We start from the raw sequence: 13860 nt of genomic DNA, 5'->3' as shown, positions 1-13860 counted from the left end.
GGGAGCAGCCTTACCAGGCCACAGAAGAAGACAATGCAGCCAGTCATGATGAGACCTTTTAGACTAGGGTCAGAGGGAAGGGGAGGAGGAACTCCATTTTTTTGTGGACTGGGAAAGGGACATGGGTGGGGAGGAGGGAGCTTGGGATTGGGAGGGGAGTACAGAGGGAGGTATAAGGAGAGATACAAAGTGAATAAACTATAATTAATAAAAATAAAAATAATTTAAAACAAGAAAAGAAAAACTAGCGCCTACATAAAATGGCTTGCAGGAAAGCCTGATAAATTAGTATGATCCAAAGAGCACATAGAAAAAAAGAAAGAGAAAGAACACAACACAGAGTTGTTCTCAAACATTTTACCTAGATGTCATACTCTCTCTCACATCATAGACACATGTAATTGTAAAGAAATAAAAGAAAATTTAAAGTATTAACATACACATGAAACAGAAACACACTCGATTAGTGCTCTCTATGTGTATTTATTCTGACTTTTACAATTTAGATTCAGCATGGATTGCAATAAATGGGTCTTCAGCAGAGTTACTAATAGAAAAGTGAGCTCTGCCATCACTGCCAACATGAACTTTAATGCCAGAGCAGTTGCCGTCAATTTTATCTCCTGAAATGACATCACAGTATGTGCCCCCAGGAAGACCAGTCTGTAAAGTTGTGGACAAAGACCTGAAAGAAAAGTTAGTATTCAATTTAAATTCAAATAAGTCAAGTGCAGGAATACCTATTATCAATAGGAGAACAAATGTCTCAACAATGTACTGGGGAACAGGAAGTATGAGATACTTGGTGACAGAATTCAAACACCAAGTCTAGGCCAATTAGAATAAGAGAATCCTGTCTACCAAAGGCATCTTTAGAAACAGCTTCTAAGAATTCAGTCTGTGGTGACTGTTACGAGACCATGAAGTAGAGATCTGAGTGGAGCTAAGCAGCAAAGCCCTCCTCTGATGGCCATAGTTCCATCAAACTGTCCTCAGCAGGAATTAAACTATGAAGGCTTTAAAACTGTTACTAGTATTATTTATTCAAAAGTTCATACATTTCGTGATGTCACAAAAAATCTGGTCTAGAATTAAACATAATTTTTCATGAAGTTTTTCATAAATTTTTCATGAAAAAATTTTTCATTTTTTATGAAGTTATATATAGTTTGTAGTAGAACACTGAATATAAAATATAAAATTTTGTTCTCCTAATTAACTATTTTTTGTTCTTTCAACAACAACAAATGTTTGTGTTATGTTTCTTACATATTACGTTTCTTGCCATCATGCTCTCAACCGAATTAGAAGATGATTTTGGACTTAAAAAGTTCACCTGTAGTTTTGAGCCACCATTCTTCAGATGAGGGAATGATTAAAGATACTGAGAGATGTACAGTAGATAAAAGTACAATAAGGAAAGTTTTAGAAGCCAGATTGTAAGCTGTCCTGCAGAAAATTATAGACCAGGCACAAGTAGACAAAACTTTTAAAAATATCCCAAGAGACAGAAAGTTGATGAGTGCATATTAATAAATTAGATTAAGAAATAAGTGATATTCATGTATGTGGGAAATTATCCCAATACAAATATTATATATTGTTAAAATAATATCAAAACATCTCTTTACATTTCTTGTGCTTTGTAAAAAGTGCCAAATGAGCACATACATAAGAATATATGCCACTGTCATTCCAAGAATTGGCTTAAAGATCTCAAAAGCAAAATTGCATACAAAGCATGGGAGAATATGAAAGAAGAACCATTTTGACATCTATACTTTCAGTGTTCATTTTGTGTCTTAAATCCTTTAGGAAAAAGATTTTCCCATATAAAATATAAGTAAACAGAAAAAGAAAAGAAGGATCGAAACAAATTGCAGTATTAACACCTCCTTAAAGTGACATCCACTTACCAGTCATCATTGTTGAAGACAATGAATCCTCTGTTTCCTCTGCCAAAAGCTACCTGGTTGCTGCCATTATCCCACCAGTTTGAGAAAGGCTGACCATTGACTACGTTTCTGAAGGCAACCATGTTCCTGAAGGAACAACATCACGTAAAATGCTGGCATCCGTAAACATGCACAATTTAAAATACAAGTTAAACAACTTATTAGACAGGAGCTAGAGGAGGCAGGCTCACCTTATTTGACGCCATCGATGTTCACAGACCCAGTCATTGCCACAAGTGGTATCTGGATTAATGGTAACCTCTTTGGTGGCTCCATTGTTATTGGGTGGTCCGACCCAGTCGTTCACGTCCTGAATTATTGAAGGAACCAGGTCATTTGAAGGCATGTATCTGCCCAATACTTTTTTCTACAGAAAGCTAAAACGAATTTTTTTGTGCTAATTCTGTCTCTGCTGTCTCTAATTTTAATCTAAGTTCTTCAGTGTTTTTGACAGACCTTCAGTGAGTCCTTAACTTCTGTGAAAACTCAGGTTCTCTATGACCTTATTTAAAATACCAGAAACAATTTTTAAACCTCTCATTTTATGATTAGTATCACTAAAACCTCTCCAAAGTGACTGAAACAATAAAATTAGAGTTAGGAACATTAGCATTAAAGAACAGGCTCGGTTCTTTAATGTACAATGAAAATTTTATCATTGTACATTACATGCAGGGGCCTCATTTTTATCAGGAAAACAAAAGATAGTTCTTTGATTATGCTAAAAAATTAAAGAAAGTTTATGTAAATGTCTTTAATAAAAACAGATTCCAATTAATCAGCATAGAATCTTACCACCTGCTGGTAAGATGTACTAATAAAATATCATGACTTTTCTTAATAAGTGGAAAAATGTATAAATGTACTTTTTATAATCACAAAGATTTTAAATGTGTTTCTGAAAAATAAACTACTCATTCAACACATGAAAGCTCTTCAAGAATAAAATTGATTTCAAGAAATAACCAAGAGACTCAGCTTGAAAAGGAAATAGAAAAGAAAAACATTTGTCTGATTTATAGAGAAGAACTATTTCTATTTGACAGTTGACGTTAATCTATGAGTTTGGTATCTGTCAATGAAATAGCAAACTTTACATAACCTTTTAGGTATATGATAGAATTCATTTTTAGTTCTGTTTTGAAATTGTTTACACCTGGTCACCCAACAAATTCACACATATTTCTTGTATTAATTACCATCCATTTGTCAGCAAATCACTGTCTTATAATCTCATATATTCCGATGTATTATATTTTCCTTAGTTAACTTCTAATCAGATTCCTTCTTATTTCACATATACATAAAAATAAGCATATTTTACTAAAGATGATACTCGTTGCACCATAGGAAGAATAGGTTTGCGATTCTCTTCGGTATTAACAGGCATGATGCCATGCCAATTCTATGAGTCAAGACTTTGTCACACATACCAATCTGCTTTCTGTAATTTACTCTCACTATTTCCTTTTTTATCATCAGGAACTTCTTCAATAATGGTACAATTTATAGCACAAAATGTGTAGTAAATAAAAAATAATACTTTATGCTATAATTTTGTGTGAAATGAAAACAGAATCTCTTTCTTGAGATTGAACAGTTTGAACAAATCCAACACTTACTTTTCCATTCTGGAAATTTCTTGGCCAACGGTAACTTGACATAACTCTTGTGAATCCATAAGGATGAGCCAACATGAATCCCACAGCCATTTTGTACATCCTGAAAGTTTCAAAATGTTATGGAAGCAGAAGTATATAATTTATTGCTGTCATTAAGGGCGGTTATACAGCAGTACGGAACATTTTTCCTACCTAGCATCCCAGAATGTCAAGATGGAGGCTCCTCCAGCGCCATGTCCTCGCTGGTTATCATGGTTGTCCACAAACACAAGGGCTCTGTCAGAGGGCACCAAACCCCAACCTTCTCCCCAGTTCCTGTATTCAAAAACAGCAAGTTGTTCACAGTGATTAGAGTAACTTTACATATGGTATCCTCAGTTGTCTAAATAAATGACACTTCCATAAGAAGTCTATCTTTCATGTACATGTGCACATATATGATATACATGTGTGTACATATACATATGTATGTGTGTGTATATAATATGTACATGTACATTTCTATGCACAATGTCATTTCTATGAAATATACATGGAGTCTTTATTCACATTTGTGTCATATAATACTGTTTTGGTCTTAAATTTTTCTTTAGATTTTTCATTGTATTATAATCAGGTCAACTTGAGAAGTAAAGCATACTGCTAAAGGATACAAATTGGATATCTCTGTTTGTGACTATGTTGTTTTAATAAAAATATTCAAAATTTCCTATTAAGTTTTGTTACAACATAAAGAAGCTTCGTATCATTACTACATTTTAGGATAATTTATGAATATAACCAATTTTTATAATAATAATGACTTCAGTAGACTGTACACAAGCATTCCTGGGATTGAATAGAGTCATCGTAGACAAAAATCACTAAGTGGTACATTGTTTTTCCAGGGCTACAAAATGATCACCTAAGAAATGAAAAAGGGGAGTTTTGGGGGCCTAAGAAAAAAAATAAGTCTAACTAATAATCAACTATTTATAGTTGAATAAATTAGATAGTTGAAGCTATAAATTATTAATGACAAATGAGAAATATCTGAGATAGGTCAAATGGTGAAATGGTGTATATTTACTTTAAGTAGGACATCTTCTCTCCATTCCACTTGCGGATAACTGTGCCAAGTTTTGCTCCAAACTTGAATTCGGTCACACGACCATTTCCAAAGTACTCACTACTTTTAATTGCCTCACCACCCAGGTCAATGACCTAGAAGAGACATTGAGATAGCAGTCATTTTAAATGTAACTTTAAAGCATATTATTAATACATAATATCACTTAGAAATCTTTATAGTAACTTCTGTTATTTAAAATGTTTCTTTTTATTTTTTATTTTTATTATTAATTACATTTTATTAACTCTGTATCCCAGCTGTATCCTGCTCCCTTATTCCCTCCCAATCCCACCCTCCCTCCCTCATCTCCTCCCTGCCCCAAGTCCACTGATTGGGGAGGGTCTTCTCCCCTTTCATCTGACCCTGTTTTATCAGGTATCTTCAGGACTGGCTGCAAAATCCTCCTCTGTGGCCTAGCAGGACTGTTCCTCTTTAGGGAGTGGGGAGGTCAAAGAGCCTGCCATTGAGTTCCTGTCAGAAATAGTCCCTGTTCGCCTTACTAGGGAAAAAACCAATTGGTTACTGAGCTACCATGGGCTACATCTGAGCAGAGATTCTGGGTTATATCCACACATGGTCCTTGGTGGAGTATCAGTCTCAGAAAAGACCCCTGGGCCCAGATATATTTGTTCCTTGTGAAGATCCTATCCTCTCCAGGTTATACTAACTCCACCTTCTTTTACATGATTCCCTACACTCTGCCAAAGGTTTGGTTATGAGTCAGTATCTGCTTTGATACACTGCTAGGTAGAGTCTTTCAGAGGCCCTCTGTGGTAGGCTCCTGTCCTGTTACTTGTTTTCTCCTATGTCCAATGCCCATCCCATTTGTCTTTTTAAGTGAGGATTGATCATCTTACCCTGGGTCCTTTTTCTTGTTTATCTTCTTTAGGTGTACAGATTTCATTATGTTTATCATATCTTAGAGGTCTATATAAGTATGTTTCTAATGGTTTCTATATACCTAGATTCTGGATAGCAATATATGGTCTAAATCAATGAAACTACAAACATGTATGTATGTATTTATGTAAGCATGTATACATGTATAAATATATGACAGAATATTAAAGAAATCAAATTACAGGGTCATTTCTTATCTACCAAGATGGCTGACAGAAGGAAAAGTTCACTAGTTCAAACTGATATAACACTAGCCTCAGATCAACACTTGAAGTGCTTATACATTCATTCACTTTCCCAGAAAAACAGATACACAAAGGTATTATCTTCAGTACATCTCAAATGACATTACTGAACCACAGAAAGCTCCATAAGTTTACCTTCAACACCTCCAACCCTAATAATGTGAGACAAAGTTCAAACACAGAAAGATTGGCTGAGACACAGCTATTATGATTTCACTATATCATATAATCGTATCTAAGAATTTAAAACATGGATTATTAAAATTTGCACTGTCTAAGAACCTGTAGAAAAAACTAACCTTTCTATTTCCAGTAAGAGATGTCCTATTATGCAGTAACCGAATGCTATATTTTATAAGTGATGTAGATATTAACCCACAGTATAAATTATATATATTGTCTGTTTTACAAAATGATAGTATTTAGAGAAAAGCTAAAAAGACTCACCCTACAAAAGAGCTTCCTAAGAACACCACACGCCAATTGCTTGTACAGTACCAACCAGTAAGGCCTGAAAACATATGTATTGGTAGTGATATATGATCTAAACTGGATCTAAATATATGATCTAAATGGTTATATTTAGCAACATGCATGTATGTTTGTATGTGTGTGTGTATATAAGCATGTACATATGTTTGTATGTATGTATGTACATATGTACATATTATAAATGCATACTTAGACATATAATGTATGTGTGTGCATGTAATAAACAGTTCAGTGCAAAAGAGGACACCAACTTGAAGGACAACCTGGAGAAGTATCCGGAAGAGCTTGGAAAAAGAAAAGAGAAGATGGAAATACAGCAATTACATTACAGTGTCAAAGGCTCCTGTGGGTCTGCACCAGGTCCTCTCTCTCACCCCATATATATTTATTTACTCATTTTAATATATTATATTAATTAATGTTATATCAATATAATATACCAGTTACTGTATTGTGTTAATATATTAATAATATTAATCAACATTAGTTAATGTGTTAATTAACAATATTAATATTGGTTGATATGATATATTGATTAATATTTATTAATATATAAATTCATATTATAATTTATAAATATATAATATATACATATAGGGTGTGTATACACATATTATGGCTTCTTGTTGTATGTGTTTGAGGATTTCTGACCATGCAAATAGTAGATCTCTAATTCTTGGGCTATTTTTCTTATGTTTGTAACTGTTGACTAACTTCAGGATTATAGTTTTTATTTACCTTATTATATTTTATTTTGTTCTATTTGTCCTATCTCTTACAAGTCTTTTCTAAGGAGAGACAGAAAAGGAGTCAGAAGAAATGAGAGAATTAGAGGAAGGGAAAAACATAATCAGGATACATTATATGAGGAAAAATATGTTCAATATAAGAAAAAATATTTGAAGTCTACATTGAGGTTTTCCCTTTCCAAGTCTTCTATTGAATTTGTTTTCTTGTGTGTATCCTCTTTGAGATCATTTGACATTGTGCCAGAAAGTTTTAAATTCATTGTTTTCTTTCATAGCATCTTTGAATAAATTAGTTGAAGACTTACAAAAAAAACAAAGAAAAAATATATATAATCTGAATAAATGAACATATATAGTGATTTACCTCTTGAAAAATGAAAGGTCTGCTTCCTTGAGAGAACCATTTTGTATTTAGATTATGCAGTTTATCCAAAACTGCCTTAATGTCTCCAGGCCACATGTGCTTAGCAGCATCAAGTCTGAACCCTGCTACACCAATGTCAATGAGATGGTTCATGTAGTCAGCTATCTTGGTACGGACATAATCTTTCTCAAGTGCAAGATCCAGAAGGCCAGACAGACGGCAATTTCTGACCTGTTAGGACAAAAAATATTGATTTATAGAAAGCCATCTCTGGTCTAAATACAGAATTCATCAGTCAGCCACTAACCCATTTACAAATGGATATTTTCATGTTGCCTTTACTCAGGACATGGGAAGTGTTAATGTTTTAATCTGAGCACAGTATTTTAAATGTTTTCTATTGTAAATTTAGAGAATATCAGAGATAAAATTGAATAGCATTTTAGTTAGTTAACTCTATCTCATTCTCTTCCTCTCTGTCTTCCTTCTTCCTTTAGTTTTTCTTCTTTCTTTATTCTATGGAGTTTACAGAATCCATGCCAGGAGCTTGCACTGGTTAAGTAAGTGCACTGCCACAATGCAGAAAATACAACCTAATGCTTGAAAAAGGTTTTATTTTATTTTATTAAATTTTTTAATATCAATCACAGGTTATTTACTTTGTATCCCAACCATAGCCCCCTTCCTCCTTCCCTCCTATTCCCACCCTCTCTCCCTCCTCTCCTCCCTGTCCCTTTCCAACTCCACTGATAGGGGAGGACCTCCTCCCCTTCCATCTGACCCTAGCTTATCAGGTATCTTCAGGACTGGCTGCAATGTCCTCCTCTGTGGCCTAGCAAGGCTGTTCCTCCTTCAGAGGAGAAGGGGAGGTAAAGGAGCCAGTCATTGAGTTCATGTCATAAATAGTTCCTGTTCCCTTTACTAGGACAACCCAGTTGGATACTGAGCTACCATGTGCTATATCCGATCAGGGGTTCTAGTGTGTATCCATACATGGTCCTTGGTTGGAGAAACAGTCTCGTAGAGGACTCCTGTGCCCTGACATATTTTGTCCTTGTGGAGCTCTTGTACTCTCCCATTCATACTAACTCTCCTTTTTATCATATGATTCCCTGCACTCTACCAAGTTTTGAATCTCAGCACCTGCGTTGATACATTGTTAGCTAGAATCTTTCAGATGCCCTCTGCAGTAGGCTCCTGTCAGGTTTTTTTTTTCTCCTACCTCTAATGTCCATCCCATTTGTCTTTCTAAGTGAGGATTGATCATTTTACCCTGGGTCCTCTTTCTTGTTTATCTTCATTAGGTGCAAATATTTTAGTATATTTATCCTATCTTATAGGATTATATAAATGAGCATATACCATGTGTGTCTTTCTGCTCCTGGGATATCTCACTCAGGATGATCTTTTCTAGATCCCACCATTTGCCTGAAAATTTCATGATTTCCTTGTTTTTAATTGCTGAATAGTATTCCTTTGTGTAAAAGTACCACAATTTCTGCATCCATTCCTCCATTGAGGGACATCTGGTTTGTTTCCAGGTTCTGGCTATTACAAATAAAGCTGCTACAAACATGGTTGAGCAAATGTCCTTGTTGTGTACCTGAGCATCTTTTGGATATATGCCTAAGAGTGGCATAGCTGGATTTTGAGGAAGTGCTATTCCTAATTGTCTGAGAAAGTACCAGATTCATTTCCAAAGTACTTGCAAAAGTTTACATTCCCACCAGCAATGGAGGAGTTTTCCCCTTTCTCCACAACCTCTCCAACATGTGCTGTCACTTGAAAAATATTTTAAATATTGATTTATACTTCTGATAATAAGTTTCTATTCTATAATACTTATATAATTAATGAAATCACGCTTTCAGTTTTTTTCCACACAAAATGACTAGCGAGCATGTCTACATTTTATCATTGATTTGGGTGTATGCTTACAAAACAAATAAATGTAACGAAAATAAGATAAATTTTTCCATTGCTATTTTTCAGCATTTTGTCTTATCCGTGTTTATCTGTGGAATTTAAATGAAATGTCCTATGATTCTCCATATATTTCTTGCATATCCCTAAAGCACAAATGGTTTTTTTTCATCACTATTTTTTTTTAATTTTTCGTCAATTACACTTTATTCATTCTGCATCCCCCCCATAAGCCCCTCCCTCCTCCCCTCCCAGTCCCACCCTCCCTCCTCCCTCTGCATGCATGCCACTCCCCAAGTCCACTGATAGGGGAGGTTCTCCTCTCCTTTCTGATCTTAGTCTATCAGTTCACAACAAAAGTGGCTGCATTGTCCTCTACTATGGCCTGGTAAGGCTGCTCATCCCCAGGGGGAGGTGATCAAAGAGCAGGCCAATCAGATTATGTCAGAGGCAGTCCCTCTTCACATTACTATGTAATCCAATTGGACTCTGAACTGCCCTGGGCTATTTCTATCATTACCTGGTAAGCATCGTTGTAGTTACTGATTTCTCCATCACATTTATTGTCGTTAAAATCCCAACCAGAGTATGGAACTGATGGGAATTCCCTGTTGCCAGCGTTGTAGTAGCTTCCACAGGTACTGCTTGTTCCGGAACCACCGCCTGCGCCACACATGTGATTAATGACAGCATCCACATAAATACGGACCTAAGGAAGAAAAGTGCATACTTCAGTTGGACTCAGAAATCTGTAGTTTCACTGCAAAACTTAAGGCATGCTCCCAAAATTTGAAAACATATATTCAAGTGTGAAAGGAAAGATGTGAAATAAAATCAAGAATAATCCCCCCCAAAAAACAAAAACAAAACAAAAAAAGAATAATCCCAATATTTGGTAAATAATAAAGAACTATTAGGTGGAGCTAAGCAGAAACTACCCTAACTACAAACAATAGATCAATTTTTGACGAAATAGGGCATGGTATGAGAGAGTATGGCATTTGAGGTTTTGCAGGCTCACAAGAAGAAAAAACTTAGCTCACAATGTCTACTGTATGTCTGAAGACCAGAAGTTGTATAGATATCTCATCCTTATAGGAGAAAGTAGATGTTTACCATTAAAACTATGATAGAGAAAAAAAAAGCCAAGAATAAAAATAATAAAAATAAAAATCACAGAAAAGTAAATTTAATCTTTACGTCTGGCCCAATGCCTAGCCAGTACATGTTAGAAAGGGTGTGTAGAAAACTGTGTAGAAACTGCCATAACTACAAACAAACTCGCATATAAATTTCTGAGGAACATGAAATCAGTAGAATGAAGAGAAATTATCGATTTTGGAAGATTACAGAGCTATATGGAGAAAGAAACCAGCCTTTACTCTCAGCTTAGTACTAGAGACAAGAAGGCATCTCTCTGTCTCTCTCTGTCTCTGTCTCTGTCTCTCTCTGTCTCTCTCTGTCTCTCTCTCTCTCTCTCTCTCTCTCTCTCTCTCTCTCTCTCTCTCTCTCTCTCTCTTCATTGTAGGGAGAGAATAGATATTTGCCAGCCCTGGGCAAGAAAGCTCATTAATTGAGAGTAACGCTAACATGAAAATGACTGGCAATCACATCCAATCCAGGGCCAAAGCAGAAAAGTGGCAGTAGGAAGACTGTGGTTACAAGGGTAAAAGTACACATAGTGGATATATAAGGATTGTCAAAAGTTGACTATAACACAGTTATGAGTTAGAGAAACAGTAAAAATAAAAAGTAATGTTTTGTTTATGATTTTATTTTCCTTTCACATTTTATGAATTAAGTGTATAACTTTGCCCTTTCCCTTTATTCCTTCAGCAACACCAAAGTATAAAATTTTTTCCTTAAATGAAATGAACAAAGAATAAAAGAGGAAAGTGATTTTGGAGTGATCCTGACTTCACTTACACCAACATTGTTGCATCTTGTCACCATGTCCCTGAATTCATTTTCATTTCCAGATCTTGTGCAAATTTTGTAGCTAATTGGCTGGTATCTTTCCCACCAAGGCCTGAAAGGATTGTGAACCACAATATTTTCATTGGGTGGGGAGACCTGTAGATAAAACAGTAACAGTTAGTAGGAGAAGATGGCTTACTTCACACACGTAAATTCCGTAGACGCCTACCAATGTTTCCATGCTATTTCTCAACCTGTGAACATGCAGTTCTGCTGCATTACAACCTGAAAACTCGCTCGGACAGGACATTGCTGAGGTCCTGCAACAAAGGAAGAGGCGCCATCCCCATGTGTGAGGTGAAGTTGTGTTCCAGCACACGTGTCCTGCTTTAGAAAACTGTTCTACGTTAGAGCAGAAAATGCCCCGTGTAAATGTGAATAAACCTTACCTGCACTCCTCCAAATCCTTTGGGAGCTAAGTATCGCTCACATTCCTTAGCAATATCGACCCAGCGCCACTCAAAGAGGTGGACAATAGCAGTCCGCCCGTACTGAGTATGCGGATCATATTGAGCCGAGCACAGACCAAGGAGGGAAAGCAGCAGGAAGAACTTCATTTTGCTTTGAAGTGAAGTCGTCAATGTTCTTTCTAGCGCCTTTTTATATTCCACAAAAGTTATACTCTACAAGGTCAATATTAATGAATAAATATTTACAGAATAATTAATCTAAAAGATTTGCCGTGAGGATGTGAACAGGTGAAGGGCCTTCTGAAACTCTCACAGAAAACAAACTGAAAGTCAGTTTTTAGTACGTGTATTCCTTGATTAGTATAGATCTAACTACTGAATCCATCCTCTAATAAAAGGAAAATAAAATTGGAGGCAAATATAGCTAGGGTTATATTTGTAAATAGTTGTATAATTTTTATTCCAAATAGAAACAGGGTTATCTATTGAGCTCATTGTTGTTTCTCCTCCTCAAATTTTAATTATTTAAATAATTGCAACTGTTTTTAAAAACTTTTTTGCATGCTACCATATGACCACAATTCCAGAAACTGGAAGGATGAATTATGACTCTGAGTAGACAATGGATTATTTGATCTTCTTTTATCTGTTGAGACTTGCTTTGTGCCCAACTATATGATCAATTTTGGAAAAGGTTCCATGAGGTGCTGAAAGAAGGTATACTCTTTTGTATTTAGGTAAAAAGTTCTATAGACATCTATTATTTCCTTTTGATTTAAGACTCCTGTAAGTGTTGTTATTATTCTATTTAGCTTCTGTCTTGATTATCTGTCCTTTGGTGAGAGTGGAGTGTTAAAGTCTATTAATATTAAGGTGTTGGGATCTATGTTTGATTTCAGCTTTAATAGAGTTTCTTTTACAAATGCAGAAGCCCTTGTGTTTGGTGCATAGATGTCCAGGATTGTTATGCCTTCATGGTGCATTTTTCCTTTGCTGAAAATGAAGTGTCCCTCCCTATCTATTTTGATTAATTTTGGTTGAAAGTTTATTTTAATAGATATTAGGATGCCTACTCCTACCTGCTTCTTGGGTCCGTTTGCTTGGAAAACCTTTTCCAGCCCTTTACTCTGAGGTTGTTGTAGACACGTGTTTCTTGAATGCAGCAATGTTGGATCCTGTTTCTGCAACCATTCTGTTTGCCTGTGTCTTTTTATTGGAGAGTTGAGACCACTGGTATTGATAAATATTGTGATTGTTAGTTCCTTTTATTGTGGAGTTGGTGGTGATTGTGTTTGTGTTCTTTTGCTTTTTTATTGTGAGGTTGTCTTTATCCTGTGTTTTCTTGGCTGTAGTTAATTTTGTTGAGTTCCAGTTTTCCTTCTAGTGTCTTCTGAAGGGCTGGGGTGTTGCATATATATTGTTTAAATTTAATTAAATTAGGGAGCATTTTGCTTTTTCCATCTATGTTGATTGAAAGTTTTGTTGGGTATTATAGTCTGGGATTGGTATCTGTGGTCTCTTAGTGTCTGCATGTTATCTATCCAAGTCTTTCTGGTTTTCATAGTTATACTATACAAAGTCAATATTAATAAATAAATATTTACAGCATAATTAATCTAAAAGAATTGCCGTGAGGATGTGAACAGGTGAAGGGCCTTCCAAAACTCTCACAGAGAACAAACTGAAAGTCATTTTAGGACATGTATTCCTTGATTAGTATAGATCTAACTACTGAATTCATCCTCTAATAAAAGGAAATTAAAATTGGAGGCAAATATAGCTAGGATTATATTTGTAAATAGTTGTATAATTTTTATTCCAAATAGAAACAGGATTATCTATTGAGCTCATTTTTGTTTCTCCTCCTCAAATTTTAATTATTTAAATAATTGCAACTGTTTTTAAAACTTTTATGCATGCTAGTATATAACCACAATTCCAGAAGTTATAAAGTTATAAAGTTGAGAAGTCTGGTATGATTCTGATAGGTATTTCTTTTTGTGTTATTTGGCCTTTTCCCTTGCTATTTTTATATCTTTCTTTGTTCTGTAGATTTAGTATTTTGATTATTATGTGGCAGGAAGAATTTCTTTTTTGGTCTAGTCTATTTGG

At 35.2% G+C, this 13860-nt stretch overlaps 1 protein-coding gene across 1 annotated transcript; it reads right to left on the bottom strand.

Moving 5' to 3' along the window:
* Window positions 1-463: 463 nt before the first annotated feature.
* On the bottom strand, window positions 464-11901 carry LOC110542236 (pancreatic alpha-amylase 2a5). Its single transcript, XM_021628868.2, has 10 exons — window positions 11728-11901; window positions 11288-11434; window positions 9882-10070; window positions 7439-7669; window positions 4647-4780; window positions 3770-3892; window positions 3578-3677; window positions 2147-2265; window positions 1917-2042; window positions 464-685 (listed from the first exon to the last, which is right to left on the bottom strand). Exons 1-10 carry the CDS (start codon window positions 11893-11895, stop codon window positions 496-498), a joined length of 1527 nt encoding a protein of 508 aa, XP_021484543.1. The 5' UTR covers window positions 11896-11901; the 3' UTR covers window positions 464-495.
* Window positions 11902-13860: the final 1959 nt, after the last annotated feature.

Source organism: Meriones unguiculatus, chromosome 10, assembly GCF_030254825.1.
Source record: "Meriones unguiculatus strain TT.TT164.6M chromosome 10, Bangor_MerUng_6.1, whole genome shotgun sequence".
In the NCBI taxonomy this organism is placed as follows: domain Eukaryota; kingdom Metazoa; phylum Chordata; class Mammalia; order Rodentia; family Muridae; genus Meriones; species Meriones unguiculatus.
This window is presented reverse-complemented; position numbering and strand designations above follow the sequence as displayed.